Source organism: Zasmidium cellare (assembly GCF_010093935.1).
Source record: "Zasmidium cellare ATCC 36951 unplaced genomic scaffold M409scaffold_3, whole genome shotgun sequence".
In the NCBI taxonomy this organism is placed as follows: Eukaryota; Fungi; Ascomycota; class Dothideomycetes; order Mycosphaerellales; family Mycosphaerellaceae; genus Zasmidium; species Zasmidium cellare.
In genome coordinates this window covers 447,905-466,563 of record NW_022986947.1, presented here as the reverse complement: position 1 = coordinate 466,563, position 18,659 = coordinate 447,905, and the positions used below count along the sequence as shown (strand labels likewise).

Here is an 18,659-nt window from a genome sequence, read left to right as displayed (position 1 = left end):
GGCCGAAGCCGCGGGACTTCGTCGCCAAAATTCGGTATAGCCAATTAAATGAGTGATGTCTGCTGAGTCAAGGAAGGATGGAAATGCGTGCATATGTGTAAAAGGAGCTGGGCGATTACTACAAGGAGCTCCAGTCGGCCGGTCGAGGCTGTACTCCGCTATTTCAAGTACCAGTAATGAACAATTGGAATTCGATCTTGGTGCAAGGCATCTCTTAAAGTCTTGAAAGTGGTACGGAGTTGTATTGAACGTTGAGCGGATGGCGGTAAAAGCTGTTTCCGTGTCCGAAAAAGAAGTGGGTGTTCAGCTGCCGTTCAATCGTTTGATTCGGGTTAGATTCAATTAACAAGAGAATGGCCCCATCAACCTCGTTACAACAACATCCTGGTATTCTGCTGGTGATGATGACCGTTACCTGGTTCCACGTCACCGAACGCAGGATCTAGGGTTCTTGGGGCCAAAGCAAGATCCTGCGTTTGATGCAGACATCGATGCGAGAAGACCGTTTTGTCTGCCTTTGCGAACAGACTCGTCTGTCGTCGTCGAGACTAAACTCGGCAAAGTGCACTACAAATAGCACGCCATGGTAGGAATACAATCAATTATCGATCAGGGCTCGTTTGACAGATATCACTTCTTGCTGAAGTATCCCATCAATGTGTTCTTCTGCCCCGGATCTATCGTCTTGGTCTTCTGTTTCGTAGGACTGTCGTTTTCTTTCTTCGCTGCCTTGACACCAATCTGCATGCGTTGCATGAGCTCCTCGAACTCGTTGGTGGCGACGATGCCTCCAGATGCTTGCACGTGGCCCCTCGCGAAATCGTCTCCTAGACGCTCGAGTAGAGGTGCCTTCTCCTGTGGTTGAGGTGAGCTGGATCTATCCTCACTCCTCGGATCTGGCAGACTCGCGTACGCCCTCAAGCTTTGTATGATGTCCACGGGAGGATCCCTACTCCTCGCGCATCGAGGAATTCGGCAGGAGAAGTTCACCTTTCCAGGTAGATACCCTTCGTTGGCGACAAGAATTATTTCCAAAGCTTTGCTCTGGAGATGCCCTGCCCAACGAGTCGCTATGACAGGATGCACTTGCGCTTCAGAGCGAATTCTGAAAACTGCGATCTTGCCGTCGGGAGAGAATTTGGGAGCCGCGTGTGTGCACCTTTCGACCTCATCATTAACCTCAGCTCGAGCAGCTAGGAGGCGAGAGTTCTTCAACACGCTCGCAGGCTCGGCTGTCTCACACAGCGCATCCCAAGCAGACTTAACATTGTAGGTGGCGGTTCGTCGAGGTGCGTTGACTAGAGAAACGACGTCGTTCAAGGTCTTCTTCGTGTACTTCTTAAGTGTTGCTTTCATGTCAGGAAATGGCGGTTCCCATTTGAGAGTGTTCCCTAAGTCACCATGCGTCCCAACGATACAGAGCCAGTCGCACGTCGAGGCCACATCAGGGTGTAAAGGTTCACATATCTCGTAGGTGAGTAGAGAGGACGTCGCAACTGGTGGAGATTCGCAGGCCGTGACATGTTCAGCTCCCTGGGGGGAGTCATCGGGTGTAGCATGGTGATGGTCTATGACCAGCGCAGTGTGGTCGCCGTCAATGAGAGGAGGCGATGCTCGGCTGCCGTGGTCAACGACGAAGATGTACGCAGGATCTTGGCTTGCGATCAACTGCCTTTCCTCTTCACTGTGTACGGTATTGCCTTTTGTGAGGAGATGTACGCTGATCAATTCTTTCGGTAGGCCCAAGAGGATGAGAGTGTGTCTCAATATGGCGCCCGCTGAAAGTCCATCGGCATCTTTATCAGGCACGATCACGACTGGCTTGCCAGCCTTTGCGCTATGAACGGAGTCAGCGTATGGAAAATGATGCAGGATGGCACAACTTGACGGACCTCACAGACTGTACAGATTCGATATCGTTAGAGATGTGGATATGTTGAAAGGCGGACCTGGTAGGACTGACGTAGATAACTTTCAAGTTTGCCTTCTATCACCTACCTTCATTTTCACCGCAAACATCTACAACAGTACATTGAAAGCTTTACAATGACATACCTCTCGAGAATAATTTCCCTCGCGCGCTGGATTTGCGCTTTGGGAGCAGGCCATTGGATCTCCCCGTCTGCATCCTTCACCGAGGGAGTCTGGTGATAGTCTGGCACGTCTGGTCGCGCTCGTTTCGCTGGCGAGCTTCCTTTACTAGTGGAGCCGGTGGAAGGAGCTTTGCGCTTGTTGGCCCTGCTGGTCATGCTGCAGGAGAGGGTAATAGCACAAGCAGGAGTGCTGAATCGTGGCAGGGAGTGTGTTGGCGATGGATCGACGAAAAGCAAGCTTCTGAGAAGTCTGGACGACGTGCCTGACCGGATGGGGCAAATGCGATGGGAAGCAGCACGCCACAGCATTTGTTTTTGCCGGCAGCTCTCACGCACGACGAGCAGGTTTGGAGGGCAGAGGGGTGTGCATGGCCGAGATGGCGAGGTCGTTTGTTGGTGAAGAAGGATGGGAGGCGCCGAAGAGCGCTTTCGATCTGTACCGATTCGACGATGCGGCTTGATCGAGTGACGTATCGCAAGGATCTATCCGGCATCATGCCTCTCGAAACACGCAGACGTAGCCGGGCAGCGTGGTGTCGAAGTCGTACACTCTCCTTCAGCCCCATCGCCCGCCTGCCTGCATACGAGCGTCCCGGAATGCGAACAGCATCACCACCGGCATCACCGCAGCCTCATCGAGTGCCTGCAATTCTCCAGCTGCTCAGCCGAAGCAGGGCGAGCAACGCCGTGTGATTCGCCCGTCTGCACGCCAGCTGCGGCTCCGCAGCGTTCCCCTCACGCAAGCATCGCCTCTATCTGACAGCTCCCGTCCGCACACCCCCAAACCAGCCGACGCACGAGCACGCAGCCGCAGCATTGTCACTGGATTGATTGATTGACGGGAAAACCTCAACGACGCCGGCCTCAACCCGTCTCTGGTCCGCACCGCCGCCTCGGCAGCCACCATTCGGACACTCCCACTACTACTGACACACCGACAGGCGACGGTCACGAGCATCGTGTGCGGCGGCGTCGATGGTTTGGTTTGGTGGATGACAACAACGTGCTCACGCCGCCGAGGGATGCAGCGATCGGCAAACTGAGGCTCAAAAGCACTCGCGGATCCGAGCCGCCCAACTCTGTTGATCTCAAAGCCCACCAAAGCCTGGACCGCGCACCACCCAAGACACACCACCAGCCTTGCTGCTGCTGGCTGCTGCCGCGACTCTGCTGCTTGCTTGCTTGCTTGCTCGTCCACTTGTTTCTCTGCAGCCTCACGACTCTCGCAACTTGGATCACCTTGCCTTACCGTCCGCAGAGCCGCATCAAAACGTCGCCCACTTATTACCCATCACCGCGTTCTCCCTCCCGTCTGATTCTTCGCCGTCACGCCTCGGCGTGCCCGACGTCATTGCTCGTGCGGCTCTGAACATGCTTCGGTACGTAGCTCAGGTACATTCGTTCCACTCTGCCATCCGCTCAGCACCTCGACGGGCGCTGCGACGGGTAATCTGGCGCTCCAACTCTCTGCGGCTCTGCCAGTTCGGCAGCGCTCACTTGCATTGTCTTCAGTCGCGACACGACATCCTCCTTCCCTTGGCGGTAGCTCGTCGCACCACCCTTGAGCTTCATCACCATTGCTGCGCATTGCTCTGTGCCTCACTGTTGCACCAACTGCGTTTCTGGCAAGTGCACACTCCTCAGCAATGGACTGACAGGTCTCTCAGGCGTGTCTGGAGTGCCCATACAACTTTACTGCTGACGCCAGTAGCGGATGTGATAGAGTGAACGTCGACCAGCGGGATTGCGAGAGATTGCGACTCCAGCATACATAGACGCCAGCCGTCTTCCTACAAGACTCCGGCTGTCACTCGACTCTCCAAGCCTCGACTCAAACAACAAGACGCCAAGGCCAATTGCCCCGGTTGAGACATTCAAAGTGTTCTGGATGACCTCGCCTGCGCCGTACGAGTGTATTGACGAAGACGCTCCATCACACAACGAATCTCTCGAACCCAATTATTTTAAGCCGATGCCATCACCTGAACCGGAGCCAGATTTTCCTCCAACGAAATCCAAAACTGATCCGAGTGTCGAGGTGCTGGGATATCCACCCATCTCGGAGACTTCCTCGAGGTCGAGTTCAGGACCTGCGGCCACGTTGAGCCCTGAGCAACGTGACCATCGTGGTGACATGCCAGAAGCGGGAGCGCCTGCTCTCGCAGAAGGCAGTCCTCACGATGGATTGACAAAGGCGAGCAGTCCAGACGATCTGCGACAGACGGCTGCGATGGCGATCCGCGTCGGGGCAACCAAGACCCCTCCAACTGACGCCAAAGAACTAGCGGAGAGACCTGTTCATAGGGTCGACTCTGCGCAGGATAGTTCAGAGAGCGTGCCTCAACTCCCGCCTGAAAAGCGACCACAGCGAAGTGGACGGGCCTCTCCTTTGAAGCTGGAAACTGCTTCCGCTGTGACCAACGTTGCACCTGCCTGGGCCGAGGACTCAATTGCAAAATCGCCAACCCTCTCGAAGCACATGATTCAGGTGGAAGAGAAGGTGCCGAGCAGTTATCCTGCCGCTCAAGCCACTTCGCCAACGGTAGAAACATCGGCGAATTCTTTGCGAAAAGCAAGCCTTCCACCGTTCCGCCAACTGGCTGACCTGGCCGAGATTGCATCGCAGCAGACGCAGCAAGACAATCGTCCGCCAGCACAGCACGCTCACCACCACAGCCAGTCGTTCAGCTCGACGACTTCACAATCACCCATGAACCCGTACCATCCGTCTTACACGAACAGCACACAAACCTCACCAGTCAGCTACCACGGCTTTGCCCGGTCGCCAACAAGTACGGAGGGGTTCAGCTATGGCTCGCCAAGCCAAAACCCAGGCTCTGCTTACTACTACCCGGATAGAAGGACATCGGTTGCGAACGATAGCGCTCAGACATACCCGACACCGGTACCGTCTCTACCGTCGAATCCCTCTTCCGGCGAGAGTCAGGTTGGCAATGCCGGGTCTAGCACCGATGGCTACAGCACGTCACATACGACACCGATTGACCCAGGGACGGTCCCGCCAGATACGATGGGGCGGCCGATATTACCACCGGTGCCAGGGATGCCACCAGGGATGGCGATAATACCGGCTGGCGGCTTCATGTGCGATTATCCGGGTTGTACAGCACTTCCTTTTCAAACGCAATATTTATTGAGGTGAGTCGTGAATCAAGACAGTCAGCCCAGGCGCATATCTAATGGATGGAACAGCTCGCATCGAAACGTGCACAGCCAAAGCCGACCTCACTATTGCCCAGTCGAAGGCTGTCCACGCAGCGAAGGCGGGCGAGGTTTCAAGCGCAAGAACGAAATGATACGTCACGGCCTGGTGCACAACAGCCCCGGCTACATTTGCCCATTCTGCCCAGATCGTGAGCACCGATATCCCAGACCGGATAATCTTCAGAGGTGAGTGAGCATCATGAGCAAAATCGTTACCCTCATCATCAAGAAAAGAAGAAGCGACGGTGGGGACGACCACAAGCTTTGCTAAGACTGACACACGACTCATGCAGACACGTACGTGTGCACCACGTTGACAAAGACCGCGACGATCCCGCGCTCCGCGAGGTGCTCGCTCAGAGATCCGAGGGGACGACGCAGAAACAGCGACGACGACGAACGCAGGGAACGACCTCCCGCGAAGGTCAAGCGCCTGAATCAGCACCTTGATGCTCCTATGAAGAGGAGTTTCTGTACATTTTTGCCGATGTGGTGGTTCTCGCTATCATCATTTGTGGAATTTGTTATTTGTGTGCGCAGTCTTGTGTGTGAGTTCTGGGACGATCGGCGTTGTTTGCAAACGTGAGTGAGAGAGATCTGCAACCGTGAGTGGCATCTCACTCAGCAAGCAGGTTCTGGAAAGGGTAAGACGAGAAGAGAGAAGGAGGAGTAGGAGTTTTGCTGTTGCCGCGAGAGGAATGTGACGGTCGGCGCTCGATCGATCTCCAATGGCTCTCGCTCAGTCATTATCAGGGCTGTTTTTGAGGGTTGGATAGGGCATATCAGTGCTCCTCTTTTCTGTCTGTCAACACTGGGAGGGTGGTGAGGAGGATGAGGATTTTACGCCCGGGATGCGCAAGCGCGAACAAGGGCAAAGAAGGGACTGGATCTACAAAAAACTACTTCTTTCTCAAGAGGATTTTACGATGATGATTTATGAGTGCTGTGCTATGGTTTTGAAAAGGAAAAGAAAGGGGAAGAGGGGAAACGGTTGGATAGGTTGTACATTTTACTATACCATACCATGAGACCTGCCACGTGAAAAATTGATGATTGTGCCCATGATGACACAGATGACAATTGAAGCTTTCTTGTTAGCAGATCGCGCACGTTGTGCTTCGTGGCCCAATTCTAAAGTCAGTCTGTCTATCAGTCAGTCAGTAAGGCTTTTGGGTTGCAGGTGAGACTCCCAGTGCCCACTCACTTCCGATGAGGTGAGTGCTGACTACAGATAGTCGAATCGACGGCGATCCCATCTCAAGCATGCTTTCGCAGCGTGGCAATTGCAAGGATCCATGATAACTCTCCCTCGGTTTGTTGGCCACGATGCGGGAATCCTTTCGCACATGATAGGTGAGGATGAGACGGGAAGCCCGGCGGAACAAGTGGTTACTCAGCTCTCTTCTTGATGACCCGGCGCGGTTCGGTCAAAAGCTTGCGACGGATTTGCCATTTGGATGGATGAGGTGGATTGGGATGAATTTACCGTTTGGATGATGACAGATCTTACTGTACGGTGTCATTTGTCCTTGGAAGGGGTGGAGTATCCGAGGTGGTATCCCATGTCGTTGGATAGAGGGATGAATTGGGATGTTGGATGGATTTCGAACCGGCCGGGCATGCGTACGTGAGAGTATCACCTCACCTCACGCTACTCTCGCCCCGATAGACGAGACGAGAGGAGGATGGAGCCGCTTCTTCGCACATGCAGATGCAGATGGAAAGCGTGGTTTGCGTCTTGGGAGTGGGGCACAGCTCAGCGTCTGGAAGGGACTGCTGCAGCAAGTGCTTCTGAACTCTCTCGGCGGACACGAGGCGTGGAGGAGATGCGTGCCATGGTTGTCTTCCCATTTCGCAAACGATGGGGCGACTGTCCTCTTACAGTTTGCTACTGCTGATGGAATTTGTTAGTCGTAGAAGATGATACAGCGCATGTCAGAATCTTGTTGCTTGATTATTGATTGATGATTGCGTTGCGGGAAGGATTGCTGTTGGATGCTTCCCATGTGTTGGTATTACGGCGGTCGCAAGTCTACCGCAACGAATCGCCTGGTCGGATTGCGAGGGTGATGCTGTTCGCTGTTCGCTGTGCTGACGGTGATCGCTTTCAGTTTTCAGCTTTGCTCACTGTCAGGTTGTACCGCTGGTCTTTCGCAGTCCGATACGTGCAAACCGGTGTCGTCGGGCGCTCACTCGCAGGTACAGAGCAGGGCGTTGGTGGTGCAGCAGGAATCCTTCTGACTCCTGCGGCTGCTGACCTGGACGAACCCTGCGGGAGGTCATTCCCATTCGGCGTCTGCGACTCGGTGAGGACAGAGGTCAGGCGACAGGTGGGAGTGCGGTCGGCGGCGACGATTGGACTCGTGCGCCAAGCGGTTCGCGTGTTTGGCAGTAGGAGCGGAGGCAGCGTGGTGGTGCTGGGCCAAGGGTTTGCGTGGCGTCTTTCTAGACTTGGGACCACGGCGACGATCTCCTGCGCCAGCCCACAGCCGGGTCTAGGGCCGCCGCGGGCCAACTGCAATAAATGTCGTCTGAAGGCCGCGTGCGCGGAGGATGCGGATGCTCGACTGTTTCTCAATATTGTTTAGTAGTTGATAGCACATCTGTGTTGGAAGCTGGGTTGTTGCTGCTGAACCAGGCCTCTCTCCCTGCCAATCGATACTTCCCTGCGGGGAAACGACAGAGCACCAACGTCCGCGAGACCAAGTCCCTGCGCCGGCCAGGTCGATCTCAACTGAACAAAGGAATTAGCCCTGCACCACCACAAGGGGGCCTTTATTTGCCTCCTCTTCTGCGAGACACCTCATTCTTCATCGCAAACAACCACAAAGACGACAATCGCCCTCACCCGCTGTCCCGCCTCGAACGCGTCTCCTTACATGCGAGCAGCACCACCAGCGTGATCCACCATATCCGCCTCCGATGCTGCTCGGATAATCGCGGGCTGCGATATACCATCGCATGAGCTGTGGCCAGATATCCGGCGACGTCTGTGCCACCAGAGGCAATTAATACCACCTCGACATATTATTTGCGCCTCCGCTGGACCTGCGACGCTGCTCGCTGCCACCACAATGTCGCCCTTCAACCTCTCCGTCATGGGCGTCGAGAGCATTCATCGCCGGACGCGAACGCCAATTGAGGAAAGCCCGGAAAGCGAGGGATTTGGTACTGCTGTACCCGTACACAGCCAGGATCAACCGGATACCACTCACACGCGAAGCCACACCCATCACCACCACCAGCACACTCGACATTCACGGCCGCGACTCACTAGTCATTACAGCGTCTTCCAGACGTCTTGCACACCTGCTGTCGACAGCCCTCCAACATATGTGCAAGCGGCCAAACAACGACCCACGAATTCCAGATCCTTGACCGAGGGTTGCGAACCGCTGCCGAGCTACTCATGCACTGTCGGGGCCGAAGGCAAACTTCTCCTCAACCTGGAATCTATCAACCCTCTGTCACCCGTCGGCGAAGGCGAATGGAGGGAAGTGTATGCGGTCTTGCGAGGGACTTTGCTCAGCTTTCACCGGGTAAAGGATGGCGGTGCAGGAAAGCTGCTGCGCACGTATACGCTGCAGCACGCCGAGGTGGGCTTGGCGCTTGATGCCCAGCACACCATCCTCGTGCCACAGACACGGCTGGCCCACCTCATTCCAAGTGGCGTCAGAGTGAAGGCGTGGCAACGAGATCCGGATTCCTTCAAGCCTGTGCGGCAGAGTATCCTGAGGTTGCGGGTTGAGACGGATCAGATTTTGCTGGCTGATTCGGATGAGGAACGCATCCACTCATTGATCTATGCTTTGAGTGCGGCTATCGACATCTCTCACGCCATTGACGAGAGAAGCATCCCCAAGCAATGCACTGTACCACGGAGGCGTCGGAGGCAGAGACCTCAGTTCAACGGAGACTTGTCCGACCCTGCTTTGATCGCTGAGCAAGAGCGTATCATGAGGCAAATATGTCCTCAATTGGGAGGAAGTGCACTTGATACGACATCAGATCAGGCTGCTGCGAACGACTCGACATCAAATCCACCTCAGACTCCTGCGAGAGAGGAAGAGGAGATTGACATGTCCATGATGCGGGAAGAAACGGTGGCAAGACCCTCGTCGAATGATGGAACCCTTCGACCGTCGACAGTACGGCAGACGACAAGCACCACCATAAACACCATGTTCGGAGAGGATATGATGTACGCCACTCTACCAACCAACTTCAACATCGATGGCAAATGGCAGCCACCTCACAACCGCTCTCCAGCGCAAGTGCAGCGGTATATCAAACGGATAATGCCGGTGCTGCTTGCAGACGCCCCACGAGCAAGCGACATTGTCATCAGCCGCGGTCAACGGATGAAGATCAACTGGAGAATGGAGTTACTCGAAGAATGGGAGCTGCAACCACCGAGCTACAAGTCACATGCCTTCAACAAGGATGCTGGCGGGCTTGTGAGGTCGAACTCGCAACGATCGGCCGCTGGCTCTGCAACGAACCCTGAGCCACATTCGTCGAGCTCAATCATTGCCAGCGAAGACGACGTAATCACTCCACTCGAGTCGGGAATGGAGAACCTACAACTTTCGAAGATCACTTCGACATCAACCAACAAGGGTGCATCGAACCAAGCGCCGATGCGGACTGTGACGAACCCCAAGTCACAATCGCCATACCACGCCAACCCCGAAGTACACGGTGTCGTCTTCTGTTTCTAGGAGGATCAGAAAGAATGACACCTGTACGATACTACCCACGAACTTGACGACATACCACGAACCATCCGAGTGGCCCAGACACCAACCGGAAAAAAAGGATGAGCGAAATGTATTTGGAAGGTCAAACACCTGACCACAATCTGGCTCGACGAACTGCATCATTATCATCATCAAACATTTTCATCTGTGCATTTCAATCATCGATCGCCATTCCACCACGACGTGGCAGATTTCAGCGAAGGCGTTGGGGTGGGGACTGTTTTCGAGAATGGGAGAGAGAGGATAGGAACTGTATCTAGCTAGCTGTGATCATCGAGGAGGAGAAGGAGGATGTTCATCACTATTCTGTGACCAACGAGGTCGTGTTTTTCGCTCTGTCGGAAGTCTATATATTGGAAGAGATACCCCGTTCGTTTTCAGCATTCAGCATCACTACCACTTTCCTCGCTTGCTTGCTTCGCTCACAGTCTCCCTTTTGACTCTCTGGACTAATATTTTCGACCGTGTCGTATTCGTCGAAGCGAGGGAGGGATGGATGGATACTGTACCGAAGGCTTGCGTAATCCTCCTGCTATGTAGCTACTACTACTGCACCTTGGTTCACACCCGAGGACGAACCGCTTCGCTTCTGTGCATGTGCTTCTGCTAGTTAGCTCGTCTGGCTTATCGTACTCCTCTCTACTAGTTCTAGTGCATGTTGAAACGCCGCATGGATACATACAAGGGCATTGGAACTATCGAAGCCCACATGGAGGAAGGATGCACAATCTAGACCTTTTGATAATTGACTGCCTTTCACGAGCGGTTTGGCGACGACAACCACCATCACCACCGCGGTCTGTCTGTCTGTCTATGTATGAGAGAAGAACGAGCAAAGTCGTCGTCCTGTCGAAACAACTCCATGTAACCACAAGGACACACCTTCCCTTCCATTCACTTGTTAACGCTTTCCACCTCAAACTTCTCCTCTAATAGCAAGCTTTCGATTTTTCCCACGGTTTTCCGGAAAGCCATCGAGAATAAGATCATCCTTTCAAGTCTTCCGTCTGAACGACCCGGTTCTGGATGACTGAAACGCAACTTGGAGGCGTGATCGTGGCTGTCAATCGTTTCATCGGCCTTCAATTAGTGAGGTGAAACGAACGTCGTGGATCATGGGAAATGCAACACAGCACGTCAGCTTCTCAACCTCAACTCAACCGACTTTCATCCATCGTTCATGTCGAGGTATGCTTGGCTGGCTGGTGTATTTTGTGATGAAGAGATAGGAGTTCGATGATTGATAGCTTCTGTTGATTAAGGTCTATACAGTAGTAATAAAATAAAAAATACTTCTTTCCTCCCATCCTCAGGGGTATCACCATCTGATCATGCGCTTTGCTTTGCTTTACGTTGCTCTCTGCAAATGTATTGTGTGTGCTCATCATGGACAGACAAAAAGTGTTACAAAAGATTTTCGTCCTTGAGTTCCCTTGGAGTTCCCCCCCGAGACGCCATCGCTAAAACAAGATCAAAAAAGCACACACAGATCTTCCCTTTCGTCCCTCCTTCTTCTTCTTTCTTCCCAACAGATCAGCGCTTGATCTGGTTCTGTACAGCAAAATAAATCCAACAAGCATCTCATCTCGTGGTGATTGACGAGATCAGAATAGGTTCATGATCAAGGTCAAGAGGACCAGTGCCCCAGCCAGGGTTGTTGAGGTTGTAATAGGTATTGAGGCAGCAGAAGTTGCCACGCTGGCTTCGACGAACGTCGGACCGCACGTCATCTGTACTTGCTCTGCAGCACCGGTGTAGTCTTTGCTAAGAGGTTGGCTGCTGTTGCTAGCCGTGGTCGCGAAGATGGCCATGGTGTTCTGGAGACACTGGTTGCATGCCGGTTTTGCTCCACCGGGGAGTTGCACGCCGAGGGGGAGGTAATAGATATAGCTCGACGACGGTGCGGATGCATTGGTGACGGCGTTGGCGAAGCAGTACTTGCCGTCGTTATCCGTCAAACATCCGGCGTGGTAGAGCGTTGGGTACGCTACGAAGCCGTTGTATGCTTGTGTCACCAATGGGTTCTCCATCTCTAGATCGGCACCACATTGGGCGTCTTCTTGAATCTCTTGAGCTAGCGAGGCCATGAGGGTGGAGCAGGTGTTGAAGTCGATGTTGCAGGTTGCGTCGAGGGTTTGGCTGAGACGGACGAGGGAGCGAGAAGCTGTGAAGAAGCTGTTGGAAGTCTAGATGAAAGCATTGTCAGTGATCGTTCCAATCAGTCATCTGATAGCGTTATTGCTCACCTGCAAAAGTAACGAAAGAGGCAAGCAATTCTTAAAAGTCTGATTGTTCAAAAAGGACGAGAAGAAGGTCGGACAAGTGGTCGAAGTGAAGTTGTTCCCCAAACTAGTATCAAAAGGCCGGGGGAGATCGGCGGGTGCGGTCTGAGAAGCTGTTGCAAGGCCGCTTCCTGTGGCAGTAGTAGTTGCTGTCGAAGATGAAGCATCGTTGTTCGTCGGTCGTATCGTCGTCGAAGGGATCATCGACGAAGATTCATCACCACCCTCTTGCCTCCGTTCCAGCAGCATTCGGGGAAGCGGTGGGGGTTCGCTTCGATCGAAGAGGAGCTCTCGCGGGAAGACCTCGCTCGCTCCATACACGCTCTGTGCATTTGTCCCTCGACAGAGGAACAGCAAACAAAACAACAGGACGAGTGACAGCTTCTGTGCGACGCTCCCAGGTCGTAGGCCAATGGATGGGGATGGTCGTCGTATTCGACGCCGTCGGGCCGGGGGCGGTCGTATGCGGTGACACAAGGCGGAGTTGGGCTCATTCCAACCTGGTAGTGCTGGCGGGCGACAACACAGCCATTGCTGCACTGCAGGAGGCGGGGTGCGTGTTGAGCTGCAGGACGAGAACGCGCGAGTATCCGTTGTCATCGCGCCTCCTCCCCTGCGCTGTGTCGCCGTCGCATGTCCAACTCGATCGGATATGCTTTCCGTGGTGGACTTTTGTAGATTGGAAGGTCGATGAAGTTGCCTGTCCAGTCGAGCTGGAGGTTGCAGAATTGTCTAGGACAGGTGCCAGGCAAGACAAAGCTGGCGGTGCCAGATGAGCGGTCGAGCACAACAAAGGCTTCGGTTCGAGTCGAATGAATGGATTTAGAAATCTAGAATCGGGGTCCCTTGCACCACGAGCACCGAGGAGAGCTGATCCGGGTAGCGGGCCGGGGTCAAAGATCAACCCTGAACGAACGTGTTCCCTCGTGTTGGCGGGAGACCGTTGCAGGCCGGCGACGACAACGACAACGTAGAGCGAGGGAAGAAGTCGGCGAAGGTGGCAGCAGATGGCGATGGGCAGCGATGTTGTAGTAAAAGGGAAAAGAGAAGCAACGTCGGCCGGCGAGCCGCATGTGCGTGTCGCAACGGGATAGTTCAACGGGCGCATATATTGGCAGGCCCCGTAAACGGGCATCCAGCTAATCCCACCCCCCGCCGGCTAGTGCCTGGCCGTCGAGCGCCACGGCGCCCGCAAGAAGAGAGTGGTCTGCTGCTGCTGGACGCGAGTGGGCGGGCGCGGGCAGCTTGGCGAGTTGTCTCTTGATCGGAGGTGGTGGTGGCGCTAGCGGAGCTTTCTTGCCTGCCAGGAGAGATTAGCTGCAGTGAAGGATGGCAGAGGATGCCACGTTTTGGGCAAGGCGTCAGTCCGGCGAGCACCACTCCAACACCGCACTCCCTCTGCGACTGGCCGTGTGTCTTCATTATCCAGAATTCCTCATGCCGCGCAGCCGAGAGGTCTAGAACACCAGGCATCGCTGCTCCGGGCGGCCTCTGCTCAAAGAGAGCGAGTGCACACCCACACGGTTCATTCATCCATGCAAGGGACCGGGCATCGCGCATGACGGATGGGTCATTTCAAGAACAGACAACCAGCTGAACACTCGCACAAAGAAAGCAAAACCCGCTGCTCGCTGCCATTGGGCGCGCGGACGACATCTCACTTCCACCGACGCCCCCCAGCCAATAAAGCCACCCGATCCCGCTGGATGGATGCATGTGAAGAAGCGTAGCGTGATGCCGTGTACATGCTCGACACCGTCCACGCGAGAAAATCGACGACAAGATCACATCACGAACACAACTTCCTTGTTGCCCGTTCGGATCGCAGGCAACTCCCCTGCTCGCCCGCTGCTTGCTCGTTTTTCTGCTGCTGCTCACTCGGCAAAGTGTGGTCCGTCATCCATGCATTCTGCTCGCTCGTGCATCCTTGTCCAATAGTCCGTTGAATCAATGCAAGAAATGCCCGGATGATATGGTGTGCTAGCCGTGGGAGCCGGACGACATCGATGGACGAAGAACAAGAATGTTGTTGTTCTTTCTTGGCCTCTTCGCATAGCTTTGATCAATCAAGTGATGGAGGGTGGTCACAACCAGAGTACTGGGAACGCGCACAGTCTTTACAGAATACAGTACCCGACCCAAAATTCTCTCTCCCTCCCCCATCTACCAAATCAACCACTGCACCTCAGATAGATTCGCGCATTTTCCCTTCTGGTCAAAAGACTTCTGTCCTGCTACCAAACTTCTCCCCTCGAAATCCCTTAATCTTCTACTCTCATTGAAACCTCACTCATGTGGTTCTTCATCAACAAGGACAATACACTCGATGATGCTTTTCTCCGGAGAGAAATCGTTCATCTGCTAGGTGTAAATGATTGGTCCGCCCAGACTTTCTTTGACCTACTGGCAAATTTCCTCGGGATTCGAATTCGTATGGCTTTCCTTCACAACCGCCATCAAAGCCTCCAGCGAGATGAAGAGGCCTACTCTGGCTTGCGGCTTGAACGACCGCTCTTCTCCTCGGCTGCACCATCATCGAGATCCATTAATTACACGAGAGTGAAAGCAGAAGCCGCGTACGCCCAGTCAACGTGGATGTTCGGGTCTTCTTTCGCGTGGGCTGGCTGGAATGATTTGTACTCCTCATGGCGGACCGCTTTCGTGGCTCCATTATCAACTCCAAGTGCGCGTCTCCTTCGCGCTGAATGTCGTTGCATTCATACAGCTTTCGCTCATCTTCCTGCCTATCTCGACCGCTGTCCAGCCCACCCGAGCAGAAGCGATTGGTATAAGTACATCGGCGCCTTTTCAGCTTCTTTCGAGCCCCTTGTTTGCCTCGAGCCAAAGGTTCTCCACTTTCCTCGGACCTGCTTTTTCGAATCGAATGCATCAAATCGGTGGAGCTTTGATGACCCCGTGGTCTGGCTTGCTTGCTTTCTTGCTCGCTTGCTTGCTCGATCGATTGCTCCGTCTCTCATATTCTCTCTCTTATTCTTCCTCATCAATATACCGCGGGTCGCCCTTAAAGACCCTATTCAATCTCCAAGTCAGCTTCTTGTTGCGCGACCAACTTCAATCTACAAATTTTCTAAGCAATGTGTCCTGTTAGACAGCGGGGGTGGATCAAGCAGGAAAGTACTTACAAGTGTGACTCGTAGTAGTCGAGTATCCTCTGTGGGCACTTGTTGCGCAGGGTAATCATCGGATGTTGTGTCTTGCGACCGTCGTTCCACTGGAGCATGCCCACTAGCGACTTGTTGGCGGCCTGCTTCTTGGTGCTAGTAGTAGCAGGCAGCTCATGCTCCTCGATGATTGCGGCTACAGTGCAGAGGTCTTCCCATAATCCCATCGGTAGCTCGTCCTTCGTGGCGGTCCCGTTCGTCTCGCTCTTTCGTCCACGCTTCTTGCCAGAGGGTGAATCCGCAGCAGCAGCGGACGAAAGAGAGCGCTTTCCCTTGCCTTTGCCCTTCGCTGGGGGTTGTGGAGTGCCGCCGATTGACGTGTGATATGCCTCCAAGATCTCTCTCGCGTTCTCCCTAATTCTCGGTCAACCGGTGTTCAATGGCCCAATGCGCCAAGGAACATACAAGTTGTCCACAGGCTCCCACGTCTGGTCTTCCTCTTTCTCCCACCCAAGCCACTTGACTCTGTACACAATCTTGCCGCGCTCCGTCTTGTGGCTGAGGATCTTCTCAACTTGGAACTCATCGTCGTCCTCCTCGTCATCATCATCATCTTCATCCTCTTCTACTTTGGGGTTCACTTTCGCTGGCCGTGCGGGGATCGCGTCGGGCACATCAAGATCGCTCTCGTCGTCAGACACGGCTGCTGGACGCACGTCAGCATCTGGAAAACTCATCGTCGAAGAAGCAGCGCGACTAACGAGGCATGTTGGAGCTTGTTGGGGTCTTGAGAGTCCTGGCGCGATCTGCTGCATGTGATCAATGCGTCACTAGCAGAGGGTAAATGCGAGGTTGTTGATGTGCGGCCCGCGGCGCAGTGGGTGAGGTGGTTAAGTGAAGTGAAGGAAGTGGTGGTGGTGGTGGAGGCAGGAGCTGTTCGAGGTCGCGCGCGGAAGTTGGTCCGTGCATCGACGCGAGGTTTGAAGCTCGAAAAGCTGTGTCCCGCGAAGACGACCAGAAACACCGCAGACTCCCGCCGACCTACCTTCCTCGAACATCTTCGCTCGCCGCTCACGGAACGACATCGAAGCTGAATACTCTTGACGCATACTGGGCTGTTGATATCGTGTGGATCGCTGTCGAGGCGTGGTTGAAACTAGAGAGCGAGTGAGCTGCCTGGTTGGCAGATACACTGAGAAAAAAATGGCCGGACAAGGGGGTCCTATGCGTGAGTTGCAATGACATGTGCGAGGCTACATCCAAACAAGGCTAACACGTGGCAGAACTCGACCTGAGCAACGGTATGTCCGAGCACGTGCTCGTTCACGAGTCCTAGCTAACAAGTCAAACAGCCCAGTTCACCCAGGACGAGTCTGGCAGACCCTTCATCATCGTGCGCGATCAAGGCAGCAAGAAGAGGACTCATGGAACGGAGGCAGTAAAGCAACACATTCTCGCAGCCAAGGCCATCTCAACCATCGTCAAGACTTCGCTGGGTCCCAGAGGTTTGGACAAGATTCTGATTTCCCCCGACGGAGACATCACTGTCACCAACGATGGAGCCACGATTCTGTCCCAGATGGAGATCAAGGACCACATTGCGAAACTTCTCGTCTCGCTTTCACAATCACAAGATGCGGAAATTGGCGATGGAACGACAGGAGTTGTGGTTTTGGCGGGAGCACTCTTAGAACAGGCATCAGAACTCATCGACAAGGGCATCCATCCCATCAGGATAGCAGACGGCTACGATGCGGCTTGCGAGGTGGCAGTGGCTGAGCTGGACCAGATATCAGATGTCATTCCATTCTCCAAAGAGAACACAGGCAACCTGCTCAAGGTGGCTAAGACATCGCTGGGCAGCAAGATCGTCTCCAAAGCCCACGACCAGTTCGCACAGATGGCTGTAGATGCTGTGCTGACGGTTGCGGATCTGGAGAGAAAAGACGTTGACTTCGAACTCATCAAAGTGGACGGCAAAGTAGGAGGTGCACTGGAAGACTCGCTGCTTGTTCAGGGCGTCATCGTGGACAAGGACTTTTCACATCCTCAGATGCCTTCGGAAGTACGAGACGCTAGGCTGGCTATCTTGACTTGTCCATTCGAGCCTCCCAAGCCCAAGACCAAGCACAAGCTGGACATAACGAGCGTGGCCGAGTTCAAGGAGCTGCAAAAGTACGAGCAGGCCAAGTTCACTGAAATGATCCAACAGATCAAGGACACGGGCGCCAACGTAGTGATCTGCCAGTGGGGCTTCGACGACGAGGCCAACCATCTGCTCCTCACAAACGAACTCCCAGCCGTGCGATGGGTTGGTGGTCCGGAGATCGAACTCATTGCTATTGCTACGAACGGCCGCATCGTCCCACGTTTCGAGGATCTCAATGCGAAGAAGCTCGGCAAGGCTGGTCTGGTTCGCGAGATGTCATTTGGTACCACACGCGAGAAGATGCTTGTCATCGAAGAATGCGCAAACTCGAGAGCGGTCACCTGTTTCATCCGCGGCAGCAACAAGATGATCATTGACGAGGCTAAGCGATCGCTGCATGACGCTCTTTGCGTTGTGCGTAACTTAGTCAAAGATGATCGCATAGTCTATGGAGGTGGTGCGGCCGAGATTGCCTGCTCGCTGGCTGTCGAGAGGGAAGCACTGAAGACGCCGGGCCTTGAGCAGTACAGCATGCGGGCTTTTGCCGATGCACTTGATGCTGTACCCATGGCACTCGCAGAAAACAGCGGCTTGAGTCCGATCGAGACGCTCTCGGATATCAAGGCGCGGCAAAGCAAGGGTGAGGGTAAGGGCAGGCTAGGCGTGGACTGCATGCAGACTGGGTCGAATGGTGAGTCAACATCTTCCATCCATGCTTATAACTGCAAACGCTGACGTTGAATACAGACATGAAGGAGCACTTCGTCATCGACCCTCTGATCTCCAAGCGCCAACAGCTTCTCCTTGCAACTCAGCTCTGTCGGATGGTGTTGAAGGTCAACAACGTGATCGTTGCCGGGTCTGACGAGAACGACTTCTAAATGCTCGACTCCTGGAAGACTGCTTCGATCTGTTGGGAGAAGTTATCCGCATAGCGAGGGCGCACTGTCACGACGTTTGGACAAAAGGATAGATCCCTGCACAAGGGAGGTATGTATACCGTACAGCGATTGTATGAAAAGCGGCCA

The 18,659-nt window shown here is 54.1% G+C and overlaps 7 protein-coding genes across 7 annotated transcripts; 3 read left to right on the top strand and 4 right to left on the bottom strand.

Moving 5' to 3' along the window:
- Positions 1-630: 630 nt before the first annotated feature.
- On the bottom strand, positions 631-2,249 carry M409DRAFT_62994 (uncharacterized protein; the record flags this gene model as incomplete). The annotated part of the gene is made up of 2 exons (XM_033815398.1): positions 631-1,837; positions 2,056-2,249. 2 exons carry the CDS (start codon positions 2,247-2,249, stop codon positions 631-633), a joined length of 1,401 nt encoding a protein of 466 aa, XP_033673130.1.
- A 1,732-nt stretch (positions 2,250-3,981) lies between these two features.
- Positions 3,982-5,768, top strand: M409DRAFT_17477 (uncharacterized protein; the record flags this gene model as incomplete). The annotated part of the gene is made up of 3 exons (XM_033804079.1): positions 3,982-5,252; positions 5,307-5,504; positions 5,612-5,768. 3 exons carry the CDS (start codon positions 3,982-3,984, stop codon positions 5,766-5,768), a joined length of 1,626 nt encoding a protein of 541 aa, XP_033673129.1.
- A 1,657-nt stretch (positions 5,769-7,425) lies between these two features.
- M409DRAFT_49963 (uncharacterized protein) lies at positions 7,426-8,229 on the bottom strand (the record flags this gene model as incomplete). Its single annotated transcript, XM_033811401.1, has 2 exons — positions 7,426-7,885; positions 8,198-8,229. 2 exons carry the CDS (start codon positions 8,227-8,229, stop codon positions 7,426-7,428), a joined length of 492 nt encoding a protein of 163 aa, XP_033673128.1.
- Positions 8,230-8,392: 163 nt separating this feature from the next.
- M409DRAFT_17476 (uncharacterized protein) lies at positions 8,393-10,039 on the top strand (the record flags this gene model as incomplete). Its single annotated transcript, XM_033804078.1, has 1 exon — positions 8,393-10,039. One exon carries the CDS (start codon positions 8,393-8,395, stop codon positions 10,037-10,039), a length of 1,647 nt encoding a protein of 548 aa, XP_033673127.1.
- A 1,643-nt stretch (positions 10,040-11,682) lies between these two features.
- On the bottom strand, positions 11,683-12,564 carry M409DRAFT_17475 (uncharacterized protein; the record flags this gene model as incomplete). The annotated part of the gene is made up of 2 exons (XM_033804077.1): positions 11,683-12,264; positions 12,325-12,564. 2 exons carry the CDS (start codon positions 12,562-12,564, stop codon positions 11,683-11,685), a joined length of 822 nt encoding a protein of 273 aa, XP_033673126.1.
- A 2,784-nt stretch (positions 12,565-15,348) lies between these two features.
- On the bottom strand, positions 15,349-16,250 carry M409DRAFT_17474 (uncharacterized protein; the record flags this gene model as incomplete). The annotated part of the gene is made up of 4 exons (XM_033804076.1): positions 15,349-15,391; positions 15,504-15,896; positions 15,948-16,188; positions 16,244-16,250. The coding sequence occupies 4 exons, from the start codon at positions 16,248-16,250 to the stop codon at positions 15,349-15,351; spliced, it is 684 nt and encodes a 227-aa protein (XP_033673125.1).
- Positions 16,251-16,685: 435 nt separating this feature from the next.
- Positions 16,686-18,512, top strand: M409DRAFT_49959 (uncharacterized protein; the record flags this gene model as incomplete). The annotated part of the gene is made up of 4 exons (XM_033811400.1): positions 16,686-16,710; positions 16,766-16,783; positions 16,835-18,322; positions 18,379-18,512. 4 exons carry the CDS (start codon positions 16,686-16,688, stop codon positions 18,510-18,512), a joined length of 1,665 nt encoding a protein of 554 aa, XP_033673124.1.
- Positions 18,513-18,659: the final 147 nt, after the last annotated feature.